The 27121-nt window shown below is 49.0% G+C and overlaps 1 protein-coding gene across 2 annotated transcripts; it reads left to right on the top strand.

Annotated features, from left to right (window-relative positions):
- Positions 1-761: 761 nt before the first annotated feature.
- Positions 762-25422, top strand: KCNJ1 (potassium inwardly rectifying channel subfamily J member 1). 2 transcript variants are annotated; one of them, XM_070399735.1, is made up of 2 exons: positions 762-957; positions 22294-25422. In XM_070399735.1, the coding sequence occupies exon 2, from the start codon at positions 22315-22317 to the stop codon at positions 23431-23433; it is 1119 nt and encodes a 372-aa protein (XP_070255836.1). In that variant the 5' UTR covers positions 762-957; positions 22294-22314; the 3' UTR covers positions 23434-25422. The 2 variants fall into 2 exon arrangements, with proteins under 2 accessions (XP_070255836.1, XP_070255835.1); XM_070399734.1 differs by lacking the exon at positions 762-957 and adding an exon at positions 19766-19934.
- The last annotated feature ends 1699 nt before the right edge of the window (positions 25423-27121 follow it).

Here is a 27121-nt window from a genome sequence, read left to right as displayed (position 1 = left end):
GTGGCCTGTTCATATCCACCCCTGTTACTCCATGAACACAGAAGGGCAGCTTCCTAAGGAGACTGTTTTCTGATGCTCTGGTGGTAGCCTGTCATGGGGTATGTGTGAGATAAGACCTCCTCTCTGAGAGAGAGAGAGAGAGAGAGAGAGGGAGAGAGAGGGAGAGAGAGAGAGAGAGAGAATACCAGGGCATCGAGGTGGGAAGGAGGAAAGAAAGCTGATATGTGGGGTATGTTGGTTTTCATGAATGTTTACTCAATACCAAGTGTTTGCCAAGTGCATTACATATATTATCTCACTCCCACCGCAGACCACTGAGCGTGAGAGGTTAGGGCCTTGCCCCCAGGTGACATGGTTGGTGTCGCAGGGCCTGGCTCCCACTCGGCTTTGCAATACAGTCTCTGCTCCAAAGCCCTCCCTTGTGCTGGGATCAGGGGGACAGATGAATGGCCAAGGGACAATCAGGTCAGCCTGACCCATTGCCACAGAATGAGTCACCGAGCAGAAGAAACTTTGGAGGGGCTCGGCGGGGATCCCCGATGTCCCCACGTGGGAGCATGTAGCCCCGTGCACGTGGGCTCAACCTCACACAGTTGACTGAGACACTGTCAGCCTGAGACACTGTCAGGGCTCCATAAACAATCCCTCTTAATTAGCCCCCGCAGCTCAACACCTCTGGTGCATCTAGCCTGGTTTACTGCCACGCCTACTCCTGTTGGATCCGGTTCTAAAGTAAACTGTGCTCTTTGAGAGCCGCTGCATACAGATGAGTAGGCAGCCAGTCTGAGCTGACCCACAGACTCATAAAAACCAACGGGGCCTCGGGCACCCTCGCCCGGGACACCCAATTTCTTGGATCAAAGGTGCAAGGACCTGCTCGCATCAAGGACCCAGCTGCTTCCTTGGGGACCAAGACATTGAGCCTTTGTCTCAATATTCACTCAAGCAGCCCATGAGGTAAGGAGGGGAAATGCCTCGATGCCCCTTTGTAGCAAAAAGGAGTTAATTCTGATGGAAATGTAGCCCCTTTTCTGCCACCTCGAATCTAAACATTCCCAGGCGGATACAGGTGTGGCTTTCACTCACTCACGGGATGCTCTGGTCCCATGTGGGTTATGAGCTGTGAGCTTCATTTCACAGCCCTGAGCTGAAGGGCCGAAGAAGCCTCATGCCTGGCGCCAGCTCCTCTCCTCTTGGTGGTACACGGGTGTGTAGGGAGAGCGTCTGTCCCTGATGGCATCTCCCGTTGCTGCAAGACCTTGAATAATAGCGGAATCTCTCAGGCCTTTTCCATGGTTCAGGTGGAGGATCCAGGTGTCAGTGGGGTCTAGTAGAGAAAAGGCTTAAGACTCACCTCGGTGAAAGGTGTTAGTAAGACATTTCACTCCATCAAAATGCCTTTCCTTCATTTTATGTAATGCTGCATGATGCCCTGGGCATGCATTTGGCTTTCCCAAGATTTGTTCAGCTCCCTGAATCCTGCCGGGTCAAAAGCCCTATGACAGTGAATGCCAGTGTTCTATGCTCTGCTTTGTATGAGCCCAAGAATGAGCAGGCACGGAGCCTCGTTCTCCAAACATCTCTGTCTTGTAGATTCTGTGAATAGTTGTTCAAAAGAAGTGTGTCTATTGCGAATGGCAAGCTTAAGGGGAAAATGTGTGTTTGTTTCCTTGAGTGGGGCATCCAAAATGGAGCGGGACATAGTGACTGTGGCAAGGAGGCCATGGTAGGCGAGGATGTACCCAGCCCAGCTACGGGTGCCCTTCAGACATGAGCATGGTTTGGGTTGTCTTACGCTACCTTGTTCTGTGAAAATGTGGCTGCACCAAGTTTCCCCAGGAATGATGGATGGGATAGGGGTATCTGGGAAGGGATGAGCCAGCAGCAGAGTTTTTTTGGGGGGTGGTGCAGGGCTGAATGTGCAAAGAAGCACAGTGAGTGGGTCACTACTGGATGTTCTGGGAGCGTTGGCTGTTGGTGGCACTTGGTGAAAAGTATGTGATGCGCTATGACTGCCAAGCAAGCTCTGCTCTGCGGAGTTCAGACTCAGGTTTCTCATGCATGTCCCTGCCTTTGGCTCACCAATTCGTTTTCTTCGCTAGGTTACTAGGTCACGAATCTTCCCTGGACCTTTCACAGCTCAGGGGTTTCCCAGGGGTTCCACTCTGACTCCAATGCTTCTCCTTTTTCCTGTTTTCCTGGCTTCCTTCGACCCCAGGTTTCCTAACTCCTCAGAGTTCCCACTGGATGGCTTATGTGTCTCACCCAACGTTCACTCCTCCTGGTTCTACCATTTAAGATGCTAATGATGACTACTGTCTTTCTTCTCTTATGATTATCCGTCTATTGATGTTATTATGATACATACAGGGTTTTTCCTTCATTTTTTCTTTCAACAAACTTATAACGAGCACCCACTGTGTTTTGGGAACTGCGCTAGGTCCCATGCCCTGATAGAAGGGCCCTGTCCTCTTGCACTTACAGTTTAGGGGGATTGTTCAGGAAACAGGCTCTGACCCTGGCAGGGTAGACACCGTGATGAATGGGGACAGTTGCACTGCAATGTAGTCATGATGTCATTGTTGCACTCACAGGAAGGACATCTTACGTTGCCTACAGAAGACCTCATGGAAGTATGATCCTAAAATCTCAGGGTAGGCAGGATGGGGCCTGTGGGGCCAGGAGGCAGGGCATTCCAGAACAAACAAATGGCATTTACAAAAATATGAAGGCACGAGACAGTGCTACATGTACAAAGAATACCAAGCTGGTGTGGCTGGGGGTGGGTGGCTTGGGGAGGGGTGAAGAGAGATGAGACAGGAGAAGCTGAAGAGCGAGGCCACATGACGCAGGACCTTGTGTGCGATGCTAAGGAGCTTGGGCAGTGTCTTGATGGGAGTGGGAAACCGCGTAAGGTCATGTTTTTAAAAGGTTGCTTTGTCTGCAAAGCACAAGGTAGACCATTGCTGGGGAAGCCAAGTAGGAGATGCTAAGAGGCAGGACACACAGGATCCAGTGGCAGGCTGGCTGCTGGGACCAAGCGCGGCTCTGAAATAAACACCTGCGAGTTGACTGACCTCATTCAGGAAACTTCTCCAAAGTCCAAGTGATGAACAAACTTTGAATGGAAAAGAGCATTTTCTCGACATTAACCCCAGCCCCCTCCCCCATATCCACCATGGCCTCTTGGCCACAAGGAGATGAGTTGACGGCCCCCAGATGTTACGGGGAGACAGGGATTGTGTGGGGCAGTGAGCTGGGTTTTCAGCTGCCTCCTCCTCAGAAACAAGCCCACGACCACTTGCTTTTTGCACCTTTGAAACGCATGCATATCTGGAGAGAAGGAGCATTTTTCTTTTTCTTTTTTTAAATTCTCACCTGAGGATATTTTTTCCATTGATTTTTAGGGAGAGTGGAAAAGAGAGGGAAAGACAGAGAGAAATATCACTGTGAGAGAAACACATCAATTGGTTGCCTCCTGCACGTGCCCTGACCAGGGCCCAGGCCCTGGAGGAGCCTGTAGCTGAGGTATGTGCCCTTGACCAGAATCGAACTCAGGACCCTGATGCTCTACCCACTGAGCCAAACCGGCTAGGGCAGGAGCATTTCAGCACAGTGCGCATGTGTCTCTTTCCCCTGAGTGCCTAGGTCTTAGATGAGGCTGAGGGTATCAGCGTCTTGGTCCACATGACGCCCCTTCAGGTGCACTGGGGGAGCTCTGGGCTGAGGAAGCTGAGCAAATCCCACAGGCAGAAAGAGGCAGCACTGGGTGCAGACATGCCTTTGTCAGACCCCAGTGTCCTCCACACAGCCCTCCTCCTTCCACTTGGCAGGTGTGGTAAGAAGCCTTAAATTATTAAATGCGGTCACGCAGTTCAGAATTTCTGGAAAAGTCAGCACTTTGGGGTTTAGTTTCTGACCTACTTCAGAGGAGCCACGTTAGCGATGCCAGCCATATTGCTGTTAGTGCTATAGGGCCCGAGAGGGACAGTATGCCAGAATACGCATCGTGTTGCTAGCTCAAGTCACTGTGAGTGCATTTATTGGCACAAAAAGCAAAGTTTGCTCAATAATGAATTAAGGGTGGTTGGCCACAGTAATTCGTTTTAAAGACTTCTGTTTACCACCTCGCTCTTCTCCACGGCAACTGGACATTTTCCGAAGTAGGAGTGATGGGCAGCTTGAGAAGGGGCTTGAGAGAACGCCATCAGTATGCACTTTGGGGCCACTAAGGTCATTCTGGTTTTACAGGTTGAGGAAAGAAAGTACAGAACTGTGTCCTGACCGGGTAGCTCAGTGATGGGGCGTCAGCCCAATGAAGGGTCTCGGGTTCGATTTCCAGTCAAGGGCATGTTCCCAGCCCCTGTTTGGGGTGTGTGTGGGAGACAACCAATCAATATGTCTCTCTCACATCGATGTTCCTCTATCTCTCTCCCTTCCCCCGCTCCCTTCCACTCTTCCTAAAAACCAATGGAAAAAATATCCTTGGGTGAGGGTTAAAAAAAAAAAGTAAGAAAAAAAAAAGAAAGCACAGAATTGTGATGACTTAGTGTAGGGCCAGAAGGGCAAAGGCCTGAGACGTTCCCAGTCCGCTGTCTCCTGGAACATGCATGACTCGTGAATAATATTAACGCACTCTGGATGGCAAAGAGTAGTTGGCTTGATTATGTCACTCATAGATCTTCTTGAGCAAGCAGGGAGTGTGTGGACATCGGGGACACAAAACAGAATACAAACACCTTCCCCCCCCCAAAAAAAAGGGATGAAGGAAAATCAGAGTGGAGATATACAGGAGGGAGACGCCTAGAAAAGTGAACCAGAAACAAAAAATAGCCTGAAGGTCAAAGGGGTCACAGGGGTTCGTTTTCTGCTGTGTTTGTTATAAAGGACGTTCAGAGGATGAATGTCGCCGTCCTGGCCATTACCTTGTCAGAATCCACGAGCAAACACCGGGAGAGATGCCCATACAGACGGGACTCCCTGGTTCTGTCTGAAGAGAAGAGCAGAAAGAAGCAAGAAGAATGCAGACACCGGGCTCCCTTGAGGCTGTTGGGAACCCAAAGATGCTGCACCCCAAGCAGTTGCTTCCCGAAAACTCTTACAGAGGGCTCAGCCTGTTCATATAAAACTCAACCCAACATCATCACATGAAAACACAGAGCAAAGGGTTACTTTTAAGCAGTCATTCTAAGGGCTCATCAAGGCCAGCTCACCCACTGCACAGATGGAGGAGCTGAGGCCTAGACGAGTGCCATGACTTGCTCAGGTCCCTAGGAAAAAAAGAAACCTGAATTCGCCCAGCATCGCTTTGGAGCAATCACATCCTCACTCAAAGAGGACTGTTATTTTCCTAATCCGTTCCCCAGTGTGCACAGACTGTGTGTGTGTGTGTGTGTGTGTGTGTGCGCGCTTGCTCGCTGGCGTGCCTGCACACACCATGCTCCGTCCTGCAGTTACGCAGCCTGATAAACGTTGCTTCTGGTTGGATGCATGTCACCCACCTCCCCCTCTGAGAGCAGATGCCTTTGATGCTCCGTGAAAGTACAAGCCTCGAATTTCAGTTCTTTTCGAATGTCCCGATGCCCTTGACCCTCCCTCCTTCTCTTCCAAGTGCCCAGACACTGGTGTTACTTGGCTGGCACTCAGGAATTGTGTCCACCAGGGTCTATGCACATGCCACTTGTCCCCGGGGAGCAGATCTAAATGGGCAGCACAGCCCCGTTGAAAGCAACAGGTTAATGCTGTCTCTGCAATTAGAACAGCCCCTGCTCTCTCAGGTGACTGCCCCTAGGGGAAGGCTCATGCTTCACTGCCCTTGATTAAATTCTTGGGCGCTTGCTGGCTCTATCCAGCTTGGCTATTTGTCCTTGAAGAGTTCAACAGAACTGGGAACGTATGAGTAACTGTTGTTTAGCTCCTTACGGGAAAAGACTCCCTGAAACTTCACCCCTTGGAGCCGAAGCCCAGTGAGGAGATGTTGGAAAAGATGTGTGTGGTCCCAGTCCCGTGCCAGAAGGCACACTGGACCATTGCTGGGACCAGCGTACTCTGATGCCGCCGGGGAGGTGGGCCGCTGATGAATGGCGTAGAGAGGGCTTGAGTTGGATTCAGTGATAAGTCACAGGGGCACTTGGAAAACTGTGGGAAAGGCCAGGCAGTGCTGAAGTGTGAGGACACAGTTCCTAAGCTACAGAAGTCTCCATCTCATTGGGAGGACAGGCGGGAGTGACAGGTACATTCTACCTGATGGGTCTCTCTGACCCAGTCTGTTTCCTGGGCAGCCCCAGCGGGATGGGGTGGGTGAGGAGAGAAGGCTCATCTTTTCTCCCAACTTCTCCATCCCTGGGGATGGAGAGGAGAATGGGAGTCCCGAGAGCTCTCACACAGAAAAAGGCTCACCTGGGCCACGTCTGCGAATCCTTTGTCTACATCCATCCTGCGAGACCTCAAGGTTTCCTTCCCATCGGTACACACCCTCCCCACGGCCAAGGCACAGAGGGATGGAGTAGGGGGGAATGTGGACAGGATTCAGACTTTATTGCCCTTCCTGCTCATACACATGTGCCTGTGGCTGGTGTTGTACAGCCTATGATGGGTTTTCACAGGCAAAGAGGCTTCTGTAAGTGTCCTGTGATGCTGAGGGAAGGGGTGAGAGGGGTGGAGAAGTGGCCCGGCCCAGCCTGGCGCTGGGAGAGACCTGACTGGGGAGGCCTGCGCTCAGGGCGAGAAGCGGCCGATTCCTTCCCACGGTCTGACTGCAGGGACCGTGAAGTGAAGCAGGAAACAGGCATCACTTGAGGTCGTGGGCCTACATTGCTTTCTGACCAGGAAGGACTGGCTTGGGGTAGGATGTGGGGAGAAGCTTGGCCTGCAAAGGTGTGGCGAGGCAGGGGCAGAGGCAGAGGGAAAGGAAAGTCAGCTGTGGGCATGTTGGCTGCAGAGACGGGGAACCTGTGTGCAGGGGATGGACAGAACGATGCTGGCTTTGCCTCCACGCTGCCTCTCCCTGCCGTGGAGTTAACAGAAGTAACCCCAGACATTGTGGATAGCATGTTTTTGCTTTAAAAAAATTACTTTTATTGATTTCAGAGCGGAAAGGAGAGGGAGAGATAGAAACATCAATGATGAGGAGGAATCATTGATCTGCTGCCTCCTGCACGCCCCACACTGGAGATCAAGCCACAACCCGAGCATGTGTCCTGACCGGGAATTGAACCCCGACCTCCTGGTTCATAGGTTGACGCTCAACCACTGGTCCACACCGGCTGGGCTGTTTTTGCTTTTCAAACAATTCCAGGCAGGCCCAGCAACGTGGCCCCCAGGTCCCAGAGAGGAAAACCCCTGCATCAGGAGAGGGCCTGCAAGGGCTCGGTCCATGGACTGGTCAGTGGGGAGCCCGCCCAGGCTGGCGAGGGTTCAGAGTCAGAGCTTGCCCCCCACCTGCCTGAGAGCCTGCCCTCTCTCATCTTGGCATTGCCACCCCCCCCCCCCCCATCAGGGGCACCCAGTGCCCTTCTACTCACTGATGCTTTTCAAGGTCACCCTCATTACTGTGGCTTTCTTAGCCCTTATCACAATCTAGAATTGCCGTGTTTATTTGGCTCCTTTTTATTATCTGTCTTGCTCTCTCCACCTCCCTGAATTGCAATCTTGTTAATGCTGTGTCCCCAGCTCCGAGCACAGAGCCCAGCAGGTGACAGACTCGCCATAAATATTTATCGACAGAAGGACAACAAGGAGGGAAAGAGAGAGGGATGCAGAACCTGGGATGGGGGGGTAGGGGGGTGAGGCCTGTCCTTCCCTACAGCCTTCCTGCTTTTCCTCCCTTCCCTTAGGTTGGAACTCACCCATCCACCCACCCACTCTTTAGGGACGTGTAGTAGAAGGACCCAGTACCTCTTGGGTTCCCCTCCCAGCTGTGCCTCATATAAGCCATCCAACCTCTCTAAGCCCCAGTTCCCTCCCTCGCTCTCCATTTGCTCTGTTTCACCCACATGTCCTTCAGTGTCTCTGAGCTTTGGCACACGGGTTCGCTGCTTGTGCAGTTTGAAAAACATTAAAACCCTTTGCTAATTAAAGGAAGGCTGAACATGGGTAGTTCTGTGATCATGTGAACCCATTGTCAGAAGCCCAGACATTTCTTAGACACATTTCCAAACACCTTCATGAGTTCGAAATATGTGAGATGGAGGTGGCACTCAAAATTGTAGAAAACCTAAGCTTAGCTTAAAAAGCAGAGAGAAAATGCCCACAAATGCACTGGATGCGTATGAACATGATGCCTGGTGTTCCTGTCATCTATTGGTGGTGTTGGCCTCCAGGAACTTGCCACGTCTCAGACCATTACTGGACGTTCATTTGATTGTAAGTTGGGTAAGCAACTGAAAAACATATTCATCTGCAACTTAAAGGAAAATAGCTTCTCTCTCTCTCTTTTATTAATTTTTATTATATTTATTTTTATTGATTTCAGAGAGGAAGGAGAGGGAGAGAGAAATAGAAACATCAATGATGAGAGAGAATCATTGATCAGCTGCCTTCTGCACACCCCACACTGGGGATCAAGCCCGCAACCCTGGCATGTGCCCTGACCGGGACTGGAACTGGGACCTCCTGGTTCATAGGTCCATGCTCAACCACTGAGCCATGCTAGTCGGGCCTCCCTCTCTCTTTAGAGAGACAATTGAGGCCTCGTGGGTGGTGTTTGTTATATGGTGGACAGCTCAGACCAAGTCTGAACACTTGTGAAACTTGCAGCCCAGGGAGGATGTGAAGTTTCGCTTAAAATATTTGTAGATTTTCTACTGAGGCATCAGAGGAAAACAAGAGGGCTGCTTACCTGGAGTGTATATTCTTCAGAAGGAAGCTAGACAAGAAGTGAACACAGTAAACACGTAAACAAACCCCAAGACGGCATCTGACCAGGGTTGGGCAGAAGCTGAAATGAACGGAGTGGAAGGGCTGACTGAGGCGGTGGTGCCACCTCAGATCGGATGCTGCGAGGAGGTGACAAGGGGCCGAATCCCGAGTGACCTAAAGGAACCAGCCACAGGGAGACCTGGAGCAGGACAGTCCCGAGGGAGGAGCAGCAAGTGCAGGGAGCAACAGCGGGGCCCGTGTGAGCAGCTGGGCTGGTGGGAACACAGCGAGATGAGCTGGGGCTGCAAGTGTGGCAGAGCCCAGGTTACTAAGGCCTCGAGGTCACAAGGGTGAGGAGGAAGCAGGAGAAGCTAGCAAGATAGCAGTGTGAGCCGATGTACAGGTTGAATACCTGTTCACAGGGCGGAGAGAGAGACAGCACAGAGGTCACTAAGCAGGCGATTTGTCTCCTTTCCTCTGTGGACAAAGGTGGCAGCAGGGAGATGGAGCGAGGAGGGCAGAGGGGTTCTGAGTCTATGTGCAGAAGGAGCAGGCAGACTTGCTAATGGAAAACAATCAGGACTGAAGCAAGGTTGCACTTGCAGGGGGGGCTGGTTGTGGCCCTTCCTGAGCCGAGGTTGGCCCGCACTCAACAAAATAAAGATCAAATACGTTGTCTGAGGTGCTAAGAAGGAAAATAAGAGGGTGCTAAGAAAACATTTTTAGAGAAGGCATTTCAACCCAGGATGTGCGGCCCTGCTGTGCCAGGGGTGGGTGCACCCCTCACACCTGCCCAGAGCTCCTAGGACCGGAACCCCTGCTCCCAGCCCTTAGAGAAAGGACTGTGCCGCGTCCGTCAAGCCCTGTGCTCCAGCTGCCCTGGGGTCTGGAAGGCTGGTCACGCTAACCTCCCAGGAAATGCAATTGGTCTGGCACAATTGGATCTTCGTGGTCTAATCGAATCTCATCGTTTTATGAGCAATCTTCTCTCAGATCCTCAGCCTTTCCCCCACCTTTGCTCATTTTCCCCCAGCAGCCACATAAACAAAGTCTTCTCTCTCTGGGCTTCATGGTCACCCCAAGTGCTCCTTACACATCCCCTTTATAGCTGCCTGGAGCCCGTGGTCCCCTCCTCCTCCCCATCCCACAGAGGGCCTGGGGGAAGAGCCAGGGAGGACAGGGGTAGGCAGGCAGAGGCCTCCCCTGCATCTCCCCTGCAGCTCATGAAGGCACTTCTGAGGTTGCCCTGGGCCTGGTGGGAGAGCCAGCTGCCTGCTCCAATCCAGACCTGAGAGTTCACGTGATTCCCCAAATGCCAGCTCATCCTTTGGCTGGCTCTCCATCTGGGCTCTTCAGCACCGCTAAGCAAGGAAGGGGGCTGCCCTATGGAGGTCCCCCATGCTGGGGCCGCTGCAGGCACCCATCTCTGTGCTGGGAAGCAGGTACTATCTCCATGTTTCCATTGTGGTGGACAGCAGTCAGGTTCAGAGAAGCAGAGCGGTTTCTCCTGTGACCAGTGGAAGGAGTTGGGTTCAAAGCCACGTCTCTACCACCGTACAGCCTGTCCCTTCTCTGCCTCCAGGACACCTGTGAGCTCCACCTTTGCTCTGCCAACCCCACTGCTGGCCTTCGGTGATGACGTTCTCTCGGTCAGCGCTGCCCGCAATGCAGACCCTATACCCCCAGTGCTCAGAGGCCAGCATTCTGGTCAGTGCTAAGACCATTGTCCATCTCTTCACAACTCATGGTGGCCTTCCTCCTCTTCTCTTCTTCTCTTCTCTTCCCTTCCCTTCCCTTCCCTTCCCTTCCCTTCCCTTCCCTTCCCTTCCCTTCCCTTCCCTTCCCTTCCCTTCCCTTCCCTTCCCTTCCCTTCCCTTCTCTTCTCTTCTCTTCTCTTCTCTTCTCTTCTCTTCTCTTCTCTTCTCTTTTTCATGAGGCCAAGGGCAGCCCAGAGGGACCATGCCAGGCCTAGAGGATGTGGAGATAAACCCCCTGTTGAAAATGGTACAGTTGCCCGGCCAGTACCATTGCTCAGTGGTTGAGCATCGACCTGTGAACCAGGAGGTCACGGGTTCGATTCCCAGTCAGGGCACATGCCCAGGTGCTGGCTTGACCCCCAGTAGGGGGCATGTATGAGGCAGCTGATCAATGATTCTCTCTCATCATTGATGTTTCTATCTCTCTCTCCTTCTCCCTTCCTCTCTGAAATCAATAAAAATATATATTTAACAAACAAAAAAAGAAAACTCGTACAGTTACTGGGAGTATGGAAAGAAGAAAAGTGAAACTTAGGTGTGGGCAGAACAGCAAGACAGACACATCCCCCTCCCGCCCCCCCCAGCCCCCAAAAGCAAACATAACTCACCATGAGCTCCAGGGTCTTGTCCGCTCACTAACGTCTCATAGTGGCTTTCAGTTTGTTCTGTTTTCCAGGCTAATTGATTATATTGGGGAGTGAGCTCTGTAGGATGCAGGCGGCTGTCTCAGTCACGCACCACCAGCAGCAGAGCTGGAATTCAAGCCAGACTTGCCCACGTGCCAAGGCCAGACTGTGGGGCGCCTGCACGCATTCCCCAGGTAGACGGGCCTCGGTGCCTTTCGGAGGAATTAGTGCCATAACAGGACAGGCTAGACTTTAGTTTCAGCCCCCAAGCCATTAGTCACTTATGATAGTAAGGTCCGGGCCTGGTCCCGATGGCATGTATGAATCCCATGAGGCTCTGTTTAAGGGGGGCAACTGAACAGAGAGATGGGGGGCGGGGGCGCTTGGTACATTTTGTCTTGCTCTTGATAGTGGCCCTGGCTCAGAAGCATGCTAGCCCTGCCTTTGGGAAAGGGCCAACCCTGGGAACACACAGTGGGTGGTTTTCTTTCTTCCCTGGAGGGGTCCTGACTACGGACTCCACACAGCTCTCTGCCCAGCTGCCAATCATGCTTCCTGGCCCTCATCTCTCCTGTGCGTTGGGGGCAGAGGGAGGGGGTGATGTGGGGGCATGAGAGGTTTGAAATGGTTCCATGGAATCTGGCATATCTTTGAGGTAGTGGGGAGACTCAGAGAGGTCTGTTTAAAGAAGAACTGGATGATTAACATCACTGACCCAGGAATAGAAAAAGGAGTGTGGGCAAGGAACACAATGCTGGAAAAAAAATTAAAACCTGTGCTGAAGGGAGAAGAGAAAGAGATAATGAAATTGAATTCCCACGGGAGGATGAGCGAGTATGGGAGGTCAAGATGAGGCTGGGGCTGTGTGCAGCAGGGTGGGGTCAAGGCCACATGAATGCCCTCCTGCCCCCCTCGGGGTATCCTATAGATAGTCTGTGACCCTAAGGGCCTGCTATGGGGAACTGCTGACCTGGCTCCCAAGCACGTGACTTTAGCTTGACCTCTGGCCCCGGAGGGAAGAGGTCAGAGCGGGCAGAGCTGAGACGGGGCTTCGCCCTGGAGCTACCGGCTCGGGGTCACATTGTGCACGGTTCTCCCCCCTGGAACTCAGGGCGGGTGAGTGGTGAGAAGTGTCCACGCTCTGCTCACTGGCTCCGCCCATCACCACCTGGACAGGTGGGAAGAAAATGTCTCCCATGATGCCCAGAGAAGAGATGATGCTGCATATGCTGGCAGAGCTTCTGTTTAAGAGTGAGGACAAACAAAAAAACGCTTCCTGTACCCAAGGCTTTTGTGTCCAAGAAAATTATTTTGGTGGTGGTGCCTCTAGAATCACAGTGGCCACTGGCTACAGGAGGGAGGTGCTGAGTGCGGCTGAGGCCCCAGCAAGGGCCTAGGGCCGTGGTCGGCAAACTGAGGCTTGTGAGCCACATGTGGCTCTTTGGCCCCTTGAGTGTGGCTCTTCCTAAGCCTTAGGAGTACCCTAATTAAGTTAATAACAATGTACCTACCGCCCTGACCGGTTTGGCTCAGTGGATAGAGCGTTGGCCTGCAGACTCAAGGGTCCTGGGTTTGATTCCAGTCAGGGGCATGTACCTTGGTTGAAGGCACACCCCCAGTAGGGGGTGTGTAGGAGGCAGCTGATCGATGTTTCTCTCTCATTGATGTTTCTAGCTCTCTATCCCTCTCCCTTCCTCTCTGTAAAAAATCAATAAAATATTTAAAAAACCAACAACAAACAAACAATGTACCTACTTATATAGATTAAGTTTAAAAAATTTGGCTCTCAAAAGAAATCTCAATCGTTGTACTGTTGATATTTGGCTCTGTTGACAAATGAGTTTGCCGATCACTGGCCTAGGGTTGTGCTTCTGGCTGGTGCTGGAGGGAGAAGTAGAAAGGGAAGAGGAGGAAATGAGGACTAAGACATGAAGATGAGGGATGAGGATGTGGGCGGGGGGTGGCGGTTGCTGACTCCCTTCTATGCAGCAGGCAACTTTACACAGGTACTTTTTTCTGCGCCGTCTTTATTGAGATATAATTCCCGGGCCGTAAACCCACCCATTTCAATGCACAATACTGGTTCATTAGCATATTCACAAAGTTGCACAACCGTCACCACAATCAGTATTGGAATATTTGCAGCACCTCAAAAAGCAACACCCATACCATTAGCACTCATTCCCCAGGTCGCTTCGTCCCCCACACCTTGACAGCTACCAGCCTAGCTTTCTTTCCCAATAGATTTGCCTATTGTAGGCATTTGTACAAAAGGAGTAATCCAATTTCTGGCTTCTTTCACTTAGCACATGGTTTTCCAGGTCTTCCATGTTGAGCACACCTTTTTTATGGCCAGATAATATCCCACTGTATCCATAGGCTGTCCCAAAAATGTATGTGCACTTTAACAGCTGACAACTCATTTAATTTTGAAAATGAACTCCATGCGAATGAACACTGAATTTATCATCCTTCAACGTGTGTATACGTTTTGGGGGGACATCCTGTGTATACCTCATTTTATTTCTTGGTTCCTCAGTTGATTGCCACTTGGGCTGTTTTCCGCTCTGGGGCCGTTCCTGCATGAATAATGCCGCTATAAACACTGGCGTATAAGTTTTTGCGTGACCGTTCGCATTTTCCATTTAATCCTCATCACAGATAGGCATTGTAACCACCAACTTCTTATGGAAAAACTGCAGCTCCGAGAGACTGAGTGGCATTTTTCAGACAGAAAACCTTCTTTTGATTTGATTATGACAGAAGGCCGAATCAGGGGAAATAAAGTGGAATTTAGCTTCACCCTTTCAGGTCATTTTACACACCACTGAGTCAAAAGAGATGAAAGGAATGAGGGAACGTGCGTCACGGGTCTGCTGAAGGCTCCGTCGCCTTCTCTGGGGAGCTGGGATTCAGGCAGGGCCCTCGATGGCCCTGCCTGGGCGTGGCACTAAGGTCTGGGGATGGGGGCCCCCTTGTCCTGCTCACCCTCCTGACTCAGTGGCAGACAAGAGCACTGGTAAAGAGCAGCTCCAAACAGTTGCCGGAGTCGCTGGCCAGCCCTGTGAGGAGCCAGGCGGCAAGTGTCTGCAGGGGCACCCCATTCTGAGAGGGCATCCTGGGTGAGCTCTGCCCGCTGACAAGAGGCGCCCCTTATGGGATCCAGCTCGGCCCCAGGCCGGCTCTGTGGCATGGAACAGGGTCACCGAGACTCCTGGCTCTGCTCCCCTCTGCCTCCGGGGCTTTCTCAGAAAGCACTTGGACATGGGAGAGTGGGGGACGTGCCGCCCCATTAATGCACCTGTGAGGCTCGGCAGAACCCGAGCCAAAGCTGCTAATCATTGACCCTGAGAACCCCCGGGGCAGAGCAGGAGAACCGGCAGGAACACGGGCTCCCCGGCTAATCCACTGTCGGGCTTGGTGCTGGATCCCTGCCCTTCCCGGGGCCTTTCTGGGAAGCGTGATGCTGCTGCAGCCTGGACACTGGTGTGGAGCAGCCCAAGGTCAAGGCACCTCAGATGATGACGTGATTGGATCCTTCATGCAATGCACGGCTGGAGCTTGAAGGAGACACTGGAGCTGGAGGTGGTGTTACTGAAGGTGTTAGTAGCTGATCACTCACCTCCATGCCCAAGGGTTGTCTCAACTCTTTCTATCCATCTGTAAGATAGAGATGAACGTTCCCATTTTTCAGATAAAGAAATGGGCGCACAGAGCCTTAGCTGATTTCGTTCAGTGGATAGAGCGTCGGCCTGCATAATGAAGGGTCCTGGGTTCAATTCCAGTCAAGGGCATAGGCCCGGGTTGCGGCCTCGATTCCCAGTAGGGGGGCGTGCAAAAGACAGCCAATCAATGATTCTTTCTCATCATTGATGTTTCTCTCTCTCTCTCCCTCTCCCTTCCTCTCTGTAATCAATAAAAGTATCTTTTTTTAAAAAAGAAATGGGCCCGCTGAGAAGTTATGTAGTACCGAGGATTAGAGCTAGCAAGTGGCTGATCCAGATTCAAACCCCAGACACCCACTTTTTACATCCCGCCCAGTGGGCCGCTTGACCGGGCTGTGACAAGGAAAGTTCAGGTATCAGCTAGAATGTAGGACCGACCAGTAGGCACCCAGAATCCCCTCCCAACACAAGGACCTGGTGCCCTGTGCCTACTTGGCACATCCTCCAGGCTGGGCCACCCTGACACAGCTCCCTTTAGCTGTGGGAGCAGCATTAGGAATCCTAGCCCCCAGTGTCTGTATCTATGGCATCAGCTCCCTTATTCCCTGATTTGATAAGTTGCCAAGGCGTGGAATGCTGAATGCTTTCTTAAAAACAGAGTGTACTTGTTGCAGACACACAGGAAAAGCATATTCACGGCTTCCAGTCCACATGGAATTCATTCATTTCTGGGCTGAAAATATAATATTGTGTGTGTGGAGGGGCGGGGGGGAAGGAACTTGACATAATGGGGATGGGTGGTCAGACACTCTCTTCTCTTTGAGAAACTGACATTTAAGTTTCTTTCTGAAAAGTGACATTTCAGTTGAAACCAAGAAGTGAGTCTGGAGGGGTGAGGAGAGGGCCAGGTGTTCCCAGCAGGGGAAATAGCACGCGAGGCAGCTCAGGGAAGCGGAGCCACTTGCCCAAGTTTCTATTGTTGGTATGAGGCAGGGCTGGGCCAGTGTCTCCTCGTCTCCGTAGCCCCGGTCTGTTGCTTACGCTTGACCTTGGCATTCAATGCCTATTGCTGAGCTGACTGACTCCAGGCCAGGATGCTTCGCCTCTGCTGGTGGGCAGTTCCCCAGCCTCCCACACTAGGCATCACCATCACAGCTCACTTCTGACTGTCGGATATGCAGTCACTGCACCGTACATATCTATTTATAGAGGCCTCCCAATGGGAGAGGGTATTCCCATAACCTCAGGCCATTGCTGACAATAAGTTCAAGCCAGGACGATCTCTAGAAGCTTCCAAAGTAAGCACAGAGCTCAACAGAACATCTGCAGCTGCCTCCTCGGTCGCTTCCCAATTCCTTAAGCAGCATCACCGTTGGCGAGCTCTGTCGAGCATTAGGAGGCCCTTGTCATGCCATCAGGGCCTGTGTGTGACCTTCTCTTCCAACATACACCCTCGGATCTAATCCAGATGATTCTGTGCCCTCTCCAGGGGGTCCTCACCCTTTTTTGGGGTGCTTTTGCTCATGCTCTTCCTTGTCTCTGGAAACCCATTCCGTCTCCACTAATCTAGACCTTTCAGGTTCAGTGTCTAAAAGAGGGTCTGGTCTTTTGCCAGCTCTTGCCCGCTTAATGTGATCTCGCCATTGAGTAAGCAAACGTATGGAAAGTCACCATTCCTGTTGCATAGTTGTAGGTCCTGAGTAAGTGTTTGCCTTCCCTCCACATTGCTTATTAGCTACTTTGAGAATGCCAGAAGGTTTAAAAAAGCAAGGGCTTCTCAGGCCATTCTAGGTTCTTCTAGATTAGTGGTTCTCAACCTTCTGGCCCTTTAAATACAGTTCCTCATGTTGTGACCCAACCATAAAATTATTTTCGTTGCTACTTCATAACTGTAATGTTGCTACTGTTATGAATCATAATGTAAATATCTGATGTGCAGGATGGTCTGAGGCGACCCCTGTGAAAGGGTTGTTCGAAAGCCAAAGGGGTCTCGACCCACAGGTTGAGAACCGCTGTTCTAGCTCTTTTGCTCTTTTTACTTTCTGCTTTGTGACCTCTGCACATTGCCTAACTCCTCTGAATCTCACTTCCCCACCTCCTAGGGTTACTGTGAAAATGAAATATGCTAATGCATGTAAGAGATTTTGCACTTGTGTCTTGCTCACACTGTAGGCTTTCGGGGGAGGGTGCTTTCACAGCTCCAGGGGATACCATTTGTACTGTGCTCTAGGGGGCGCTGTTCACACAGCATGCAACCATCTGCTGTTGCAGGGAGCAGGGTACTGATGCTCTCCAAGGCATTTTTCATTGCCATTTCACACTCCCTAGAGACTTTTCTCAGCCATAATCTTTCTCTTCATTCATTTTAAGCTGTACCTCTTCACTTTTGCCTTCTCTTATCCTAACTCTGGCTCAGTCTGATGTAGAACTCCCGAAGCTTAGGAGAGAGCCTTGAGAGAGCACCAACACCATAGACCTTGCGATTCCCTGGCTCTTGTTCCCAAGCTCGCTTCTCTGGACGGAGCCAGGTGCCCAGGAGGGCCTGTGTGGCATTCCCACCCTGGACACAGCAGACTTGGGGCTCTATGGTGGAGAGGGCATGAGCAGACCCTCAAGCCAAGGATGGGCTATTCCTAAATTCATTCCCCAATCTCGGCTGGCGGAGTCCTGAGGTTCAGATGCCCCTTTCCGTGCCCCTGAGGCCAGGAGAAATTGTTTCCACTGGCTCTGCCAAGTTCTATTTAAGAACCCAGGCTGACCCCAAGTGAGCTGCCTGATAGTGCAAAAGGCATCAGAAATAACTTCTCTCGGAATTACCGAGCAAAGAGGACATGATGCCTTCTGCCAACCATAGGTTCCAGATATTAAAAAGATAACTTGGGGGGGGGGGGAGGGGGAGATTAGATGACTGAGGCTCCTCGGACCTCTGAGGGTTTGCAAATCCAGCTGGGTGGCCATCCCCTAGCAGCGTGAGACCGTTTTCATGGAAATCAGGAAGTCCTCCTAGTCAGGGGAATCCGTTTGCGCTCCTGGCAAAGGAATGTTGAAGAATATCAGCTTGGCACCCGGCCTGTTGGGTCTCCCCTTTGGTGGCTGCTTTAAAAACCCTGTTCTCAACCCTTTCAGGGCAGCAAACCTGCTGTACTGCGGTTATTGACGTACTTAACCTGGAGCAACTCGAGAGCAGGCACTGTTACCATCTTGGTTTCCTAGTCTAGCACCAGGTACATGGTAGATGTTCAATAAGTAGAGTGTTTGCTCAGTTATCTTGGTTAAGAAGGCACAGGAACATCTCTCCTAAAATATCTCAGGAGCCATGAGGTGACAGCAAACTCATTGCATTTATGCACACATTGATCAATTGATTTATCTTCAGTCAACACACATGTATAGAATTCCTACTAGGTGGCCTCTAACTCCATCTTCAGGCCTTAGCACCCTCAGATGAGGTGCCCCCCAAATCACTCCCACTTTTTTCTATCCTGGTTGGTATCACACAGTCTGGTTGGTATCACACAGACTGTTTTTTGTTTTTTCCACTTCATTTGCATCTCCTACCCCCATACTGGACTGGAAACTTCCACAGGATGATTCCCTGGTGTCTCGCATGGTACCTGGTACACATCCCAATATCAAATATCAGTGTTGGCTAATAGTAGACAAATACATGAACGTACACATAAAGGTAATGAGTGTTTTTCCAGTTGATGTGTTTTCACAGGGGATAGATACCCATCTGACAGAGGTCTTTGAGGAAAGGTGTTCCTTTGGGCATTATACAAACCAACCACGTTGCAACGGCCGATTTACGTAGCTCATGTCCCCATTCAACTGTGAGCCCCTTGAGAAGAGGAATCAAGTTCTATTTGTCTTTGAAATCCTGCATGAGGAGCATACACCCAATATTTGAAAAGCTTACAAAAAGTTTATTTTCTGAGAGTGGACTGTTTACAGAACGCTACTGCTGAATTCTTGAATCATTCACTTGCTTTGCCAGGCCACTCCGAATACCTTGGTAAATATTAGCTAATATACAGCCCTTTGCTTGCTATTAAGATTTACTGATTTCAATAGAAAGTAACCTAAAAACTGTGGGTGTTACATAACCCAGAGACCAGGGCCAATCTCGAATCAACCAATAATTTAAAAAAATACATATTGGCTTTGTCTGTGGTTGGATTAAATGCCACTGTCTAAGCAAAGTTGGTTGTGTGTTGTGTACATTGGGGGTCTGCCGTGTGAATGATGGCTTTGGTCAGAGGATGAATTTATCCTGTAGTCTTGCTTTCTCTAGGTATAATTCTTCTCACTCTCTGAATAAATAAATCAACAGTATATGTGAAAAGTACCTTTCATAAAGGCCAGATTTTATTTTTAAAAAAATCCAACAATAAAGGCTGCTTATAAATCTCACTTCCTTACGTAACAGGCACTGTTGTACAGAGAGATTAACATGGTATCTTGTTGCTTCCTGGTGTGATCTTACTTGCATCTTACAAATATGTACTTAACCTGTGTCTATGTTTTCACCTGTGTCTTTGTGAACACCGGGACGTCTCACCATCTCAGGGTGTCCAGAGCAGAGTCTGGGAGATTGAGGAGAACTAATTGTTTCTGGTGAAAGTTCTTGGGCACGGCCTGGGCGACACAGCAGGGGAGCCACTGAGCGTGGCAAGGAGAGGAGAGAAATGTCGGAACACAGCATGCCTGCTGCCCAGGGACCTCAGCCGGCGGCTTGTCATGTCTTAGCATGACAAGCCATGCGAGGTTTCTAAAGATAAAATACATACCCAGGCTGGGGCTTGGTCTGAGAACAAACAATTGCCTTGGTTATACCACACAAGTCCACTATCCAATGAAGTGTTTTCAAGCTAGTACAAATTAGCATCAGTCCATTGACCAAAGACTAAACTGTATTAAGCTGGGTCTAAAACAAATCAGCCTGCATCCAGAGGCCAGCTCCCAACACCGCTCCCTTGCCTTGCCCACCCATGGATGCTTCAGGTCAGAATACGTTTAGGATGAAGGTAAGTGCGAAGCGTCTGGGGAAAGCATCGCAAGCCGGTTGCTGTTGTCTCAACTCTTTGCAAGGCCAGGAAACCCAAACTTATCCAAGAGAAAAGTCAGGGGGTACTTATTCACTCTACAGAAATATTCTTTATCACCCAAAGTGAAATGAGCCTGTCCTCAAAATTTCAAATCGCCACAGCTGTGGTTGTCTCTTTACCACTTCTACTTGGTGTTGGCTTCTTGTGTTTTCACCTGCTCTAAGACCACGGATTTAAGAGAGACTGGAAAAGGGTCGTGGGGAGAAAACCCAGACGTTGGTGTGTTAGGAGCCATCTCTGGAATGATAATGTATGACCAAGAGAATGTGGATTCAATTGATACATGTTGGCTTTAGAATTTAGTATCTTGTGTGAGGGCCACTCTACGAAGAGCTGTTGACACACTATGTGCATCCGTGAACCTGAGAAAGGGAGAAAGTCCCAGTGAATGTAAGCAAGGTTAAAGATTGTGTGTGCAGAGAAAGGGGAGAGAGTGGGAAAGACTATGTCTTCCTCCATGAGTTGAATTTGGGACCATCACCTAATATTCTTGGGGACTTGAGGTCAGTGAGGGCTGGGTGGGATGAGGGCAGACACTGCTGTTTGCTCTCCTGGTAGCATTTTTTTAAAAAAAATATCTTTAGAACCTGTCCTCAAAATTTCAAATCACCACAGCTGTGGTTTTCTCTTCACCACTTCTACTTGGTTGTTGGCTTCTTGTGTTTTCACCTGGTCTAAGACCATGAGCAAGAAACTGTGGAATATCAGTTTTGTTTAAAATTTATCACTAAGTTGGTTTCGCTTCCTAGTTTGTATGAATAAACGCATTTTTGAAGGGGGTTTTGAAATCTATTTTAGAAACATATTTGCATTTAATTCAAAATATCACAAAGACATGGCTCACCGTGGTGAACGAGCTTAGAGTGGCGGTAGGCACGCCTAAGGGAGGAGGTAGTCTTGTGTTTCTGTCCCCAGGTGTCATCATTGTTGGCTATTTAGGGGGAAATCCCTTCATTCTTTTGTTATAAAATGGAAGTCAAAATAATGCCATCGATAAGAAACCATTGATCAGATAGCATTTGAAGAGCTTAATTCATTCACTGACTTATTTCATTTATTTTTTATACTAAATAACTAAGACATAGACTGTGCCAGCAGCTGGGAAAGAGTGAGGAAAACATGATCCTACCCTCACAGAGTATTAGAATTTAAGTCAGAGCTCCCAGCCCTTTAGCTTGGGAGCAGGGAAGGATGTGTGAGATATTGCTGGTGACCACCGTATTACTTCTGGGGGATGTTGGCATGCCACCAAGAGAGAGTACAAACAGGCTTGCAGATGCACTGAGAAAACTTCTGCCATTAAAACAAAAAGGAAGTTGATTAATACTTGTCTGAAAACGTCTCAGGGAAATTTAACTTTAAAAAATTTCATAACGGAGAGGCAGTGGGGTAGAGGCTCTTCTGGACTGACCAGCAGGGACCCTCATGTTCTCGGGGTGCTCCTGCTGCTTTGTTAGGTACATGCTTGGATGGGTCATTGGGATTATCTGAGTCTCAGGTCCTTCATTTAATAAATGAGAGGACTGAATCGAATCAGTATTTCTCTTGATATGTATATACCTCTAGCAGTACACAAGATGGCTTAGGTAGTATATTTATGAGCAGTTTTTTTTCATAGTTACTTATCTTTATATATTACAAAAAATGTAAATAGTGCATCAAGCTTCTGCTTTCACAGATATTTTTGCTTAATATAAAGCTAAATTAATTTTTAATATATATATTTTATTGTTGATAGTATTACAGACATCTTCCATTCCCCCCCTCCTTTATCCCTCTTCTCCCAACCCTTATTCACTGTCCCACTCATGTCTTCACTACCCTATCGCATCCCATGTCCATGGGCTATGCATATAAGTATATCATTGCTTTGGTTTATCTCTTCTCATCCTTCCAACCTAACTTTATATTTTTAAAGGAGAGCTCATTTAAAGAATAATATAAAAATATCATAGTACAGGTCATGATGGTGATCACAAACATTTTCAAGGTTGTGTGCGATTAAGGTCAGGAACCCTCTTAGATTCCTTCCAATTCTATCTCATCGGATTAGTTTTCCTCTTTATATTTAAGCAATATGGCCTTCTGGTGGAAAATTTCTATTGAAAGTAGCATTGTGGCATCCAGAATAAACTTGTCAGCTTGCCAAATGGTCTGTAATCCAGATTGTTTGGAATGTCTTTTCATAAACAGGTAGCTCTTTATGTGCGTCACCTACGTCATTGCTGTTCTAAATACAATTTTTTTTTTGTTTGTTTTTTTTTTGATGTGTTCTCAGATCAAGGTGTTGACAGAAAGAATGTTCAAACATCTTCGGAAATGGTTTGTCACTCGCTTTTTGGGGCATCCTCGGCGAAGAACAAGGCTGGTTTCCAAAGATGGAAGGTGCAACATAGAGTTTGGCAATGTGGAGGCGCAGACGAGGTTTATATTCTTTGTGGACATTTGGACGACGGTGCTTGACCTCAAATGGAGATACAAGATGACCATCTTCATCACAGCCTTCTTGGGGAGCTGGTTCCTCTTTGGCCTCCTGTGGTACGCGGTAGCCTACATTCACAAAGATCTCCCCGAGTTCCATCCACCGGACAACCACACCCCTTGCGTGGACAACATTAATGGTCTGACCTCAGCTTTTCTGTTTTCTCTGGAAACACAAGTGACGATTGGCTATGGATTCAGGTGTGTGACCGAACAGTGCGGCACCGCCATCTTCCTGCTCATCTTCCAGTCTATCCTTGGAGTCATCATCAACTCCTTCATGTGTGGCGCCATCTTAGCCAAAATCTCCAGGCCCAAAAAGCGGGCCAAGACCATTACCTTCAGCAAGAATGCCGTGATCAGTAAGCGGGGCGGGAAGCTGTGCCTCCTCATCCGCGTGGCCAACCTCCGGAAGAGCCTCCTCATTGGCAGTCACATCTATGGGAAGCTTCTCAAGACCACAGTCACTCCTGAGGGAGAGACCATTATTTTGGATCAGACCAATATCAACTTCATAGTTGATGCCGGGAATGAAAATTTATTCTTCATCTCCCCGCTGACCATTTACCACGTCATTGATCACAACAGCCCCTTCTTCGACATGGCGGCAGAGACGCTTCTCCAGCAGGACTTCGAGTTAGTGGTGTTTTTAGATGGCACCGTGGAGTCGACCAGCGCGACCTGCCAAGTGAGAACATCCTATGTCCCAGAAGAGGTGCTCTGGGGCTACCGTTTTGCCCCCATCGTGTCCAAGACCAAGGAAGGGAAATACCGCGTGGATTTCCACAACTTTAGCAAGACGGTGGAAGTGGATACCCCTCACTGTGCCATGTGCCTTTATAATGAGAGAGATGCGAGAGCCAAGATGAAGAGAGGCTATGACAACCCCAACTTCACTTTGTCAGAAGTCAACGAGACAGATGACACTAAAATGTAGCCGTGGTTTTTCAACACAAGTAAAGCCAAGTTTCGAACACATATAGTGACTAGCGGCATGATGAAGCAATCAACCATTTGGGAGTATGAAACAGACAAAAGCCTTCCAAGTCCACCAGCACAATGCCCCTGAACTCTAAAACCATGATTCTACAAGACTCTACAAGGCTAGTGCAGTAGAACGTGCATTGTATTTGTAAGAAGCTGGAATATAGAAATCATGGGAGCTCACTTGAATATGATTATTTAAAATCATGCAATGTTCATAGAAACAGACAAAAGTCATCAAAAGTCTCATGAGATCAAATGTGGTCTTTTTAAAAGTTTCCTTGAAGAAGTTATGAGCTTTATATAGGATCAGGGGAAAAACATATTCTTGTCTTCATTCTACTGATAAGCAATAAGTCACTTTATTTATTTTTTAAAAAATTTTATTGAATTTTGGGGGCAACATTAGTTTATAAAATTATATAGGTTTCAGGTGTACAATTCTATAATAAATCATCTGTATATTGTATTGTGTGTTCACCACCCCCAAGTCAAGTCTCCTTCCATCACCATTTTCTACCCTTTACCCTCTTCTACCTCCCTCTACACCCATTTCCCTCTGGTTATCACCATACTGTTATCTGTGTCTATGAGTTTTTTGTGTTTTTGTTTTTGTGTGTGTGTGCTTAATTCCTTCATTTTTTTTCACCCCAATGCCCCTTCTCTCTGACAGCTGTCAGTTTGTTCTCTGTATCTGAGTCTATTTCTATTTTGTTTGTTAGTTTATTTTTTCCATTAAATTCCACATGTAAGTGAAATCTTATGGTACTTGTCTTTCTCTGACTGGCTAGTTTCTTGGTGGTCTCTTTGGGGTTCTCTCTCTACAGTATAATGTCATCTGCAAGTCACTTTTATTTTAACATTGACTTTTATCAAAGGAAAGATTGCCTCCTGAGTTGGGGGCACTGAACCAATGACAATAAGAAAAGACTGTTCCACAAAGAACAGCTGTGGGGCTCTGACCCTCTCAGCCCTGGTCGTTGGAGCTCCCATCTCAGCCTGGGCCACACTGTGTCTGGAGGAATAAGGGACGGCTCAGTCCATGGACTCTGTGTCTCTCCGTCCCCAACGTGGAGAGGAGCACCGAGCCCAACCTGCTTTACGGTGGATCCACGGGCTGCTGCCCAAGCTGGGTTTTGGCCCAAGCGACCTCATGTGGTACATTTAGACAGAAGCTAGATCATCGCTCCAGAATCTCCATGAACACTTTGCTGCAAGACAGAATGCTTGGTTTGAAAATAGTGGTGATATTTCTTTCCATTTGTATTTGTAAGATAAAGGGCTATGAATGTGTTAAAAGAATATCTCCTGATCTCCCAAGAAGGCAATGAGGAGTTTAAAGGGGAAAAGTCAGTTTAGAAAGGAAGGTACCGCTAATGCTTCTGAGAAAAACTGTATTTGTGTTTTTCTGCCTGGGGCTGGTATTGACATGCTGCTTCTAAAGGAGAAAAAGTGTGAAAGGGAATTAGGTGTGGCCCCTCAGTGAGGAAAGTGCCAGGTCTTCCTTTCTCTAAGGGCCAATAGCGCATCTTCCTGAAAGGGACCAACTTAATGTAAGGATTAATCTTGAAAAATTTTTTAAGTATATTTTTATTGATTTCAGAGAGGAAAAGAGAGAGAGATATAGATAGAAGCATCCATGATGAGAGAGAATCATTGATTGGCTGCCTCCTGCATGTCCCCTACTGGGGTCAAGCCCACAAGCCAGGCATATGCTCTAGCCAGGAATTGAACCATGACCTTCTGGTTCATAGGTCAACACTCAACCACTGAGCCACGCCAGCTGGGCAGGATTGATCGTTAGGGGAAGGTTTTACTGTGAATGTCTTAGTTCCCCACCTATGTGATTTTGAATGTATTCTCTAAAGGATGGTACTCAAAGCTGCTTAGGAATCAACTGTTTTGAGTGTAATGATTAATATATTAAATCTCTGGTACTGCACGTTCTTTCTAAAAGTGTCAGTCATTGTGCGTCAATGTGACGGACCAGCTGCTGGAAACCCTCTTGCTGAGAGTGGACTTTCTTTGGGGAGCAGTGGGAGGGCTGGGGGGCTGGCAAGGAGGAAATGAACTCGGCTGCCTGCATGTGCTCCCTGTGCCACCCAGCACACCCCTCTAGTGCGTCTTGGCACGTAGAGTGGCAGCTGCCAGCACTTGTCGGTAGGGAGGGCTTTGTCTGCCCGGGCCTGGGGTTGCATTTGTACAGATCCAGCCACCCAACCTAATGCTTCTGACCAAGACCAGTGGGCAGTCTGCTGCGTTCAGGGCTGCACAGTTAGTTGGTGACGCAGCTGGCTCACACGGGAGATTGCTCTGTGCCTGTGTGTTGGCATAGCAGTTTAATCTACTGATACAATGGAAGGAAATCAGGAATGTCGAGCTTGAGGGAGCTGGAGTTCTCTGCTGGCCCCCTGTATGAGGCTTTAGGGTGCTAGTCCCTTTGTAAACTGGAGAGAAATATATGGACTGGGCCCTTCACACCAGAACACATTCCTTCTGGTCTGTGCTTCTCACCAGCAGCGCCCGGGGACTGCTGGGAGTAAGATGACCCAAACAATCCATTTCTTTTGATGGCTAGGGATGCTGCATGACAGCTGGAAGCTCTGTGATTGGCATTCATTTCTGGGCTAGTGGATGGAAGCTCATCTGCTTTCATATACTCCTTTATCAGAATTAAGGCATTTCTGCCAGGTGGGGTCTCCTTTTTAATGTAAATTCCCATGGACCCTCTAGCAACCATTAACAGACATCAACATTGAAGAAACCCCTTGGGAAGCACCCCCTTCCTACCCTGGTACTGCTGATAGTACTAAGGGGTGGCTGAAACCCCAAAGAAGCATAAAAACCCTGGACATTCAGAGGGAGAGGGTTACCCAGGAGCTCAGTGAGTCAAGAAAATACATGGGGAACAGAAGGTTCCAGAAGGCCAACTTGGTGATGCTAACAGTAGGCTTTTTATTCCAATGTGGTACCATTGTTCCCAGCAGGACCTGACTACATGAGTTTTACTTTAGCTACAGGTGAGCCAATGACCAGATGCACTGATCTATCCATTTCACAAGGAATTCAGCATTTCTTATTCCTTAAAACAATAAAACTGCATCCCATGATGCATTGCCTTATTCAAAGTCTTCCTTGGTACTGATTCCGATTAACTTGCCTGATTTATCTCTGTTGCTATGGGGATTTAGACTTGGGGAGTGGGATCCTGGTTTATCTTCCTGGACTTAGGTTGGCTCAAGCTCCAATATTCAGAGTGAAGATTTGGGAGATGGTCTAACCATTGATTTCTCCAGAGAGAAAGGGCGAGGAAAGGATCCTCTCTCAGTTGCCAACTCTAAGAAGTGAGATGATCCCTGGCTGTTTCCATGGCTGGTGGGTGTGTAACAGGCCCAGGAAGAATTTCCCCAAGTAGATAGTGTGGGCAGGTGAGGGTTGCCTTCCTCCCTTAGAGGTTTTTCATGACACAGGAGCTGGGTCCCAAACAAGGAGATTCGGTGGCCAGCGTGAGGAATCTTCCCCCATTTGGAATAAATGTTCTGAAAAGCTCTGAAGCAAAGCATGCAAATGAAGCCCTGGCCCCGCCCCTGGGCCGTTGCTGTCTGCCATTCCAGGAAGTGTGTGTCAATCAAAGCTTGACA

This window comes from Myotis yumanensis, unplaced genomic scaffold (genome assembly GCF_028538775.1).
Source record: "Myotis yumanensis isolate MYYU_CA2020_CCGP unplaced genomic scaffold, mMyoYum1.0.hap1 SCAF_19, whole genome shotgun sequence".
In the NCBI taxonomy this organism is placed as follows: domain Eukaryota; kingdom Metazoa; phylum Chordata; class Mammalia; order Chiroptera; family Vespertilionidae; genus Myotis; species Myotis yumanensis.
Note: the sequence above shows the minus strand (reverse complement) of the source record. Positions and strands in the feature narration are given on the sequence as shown.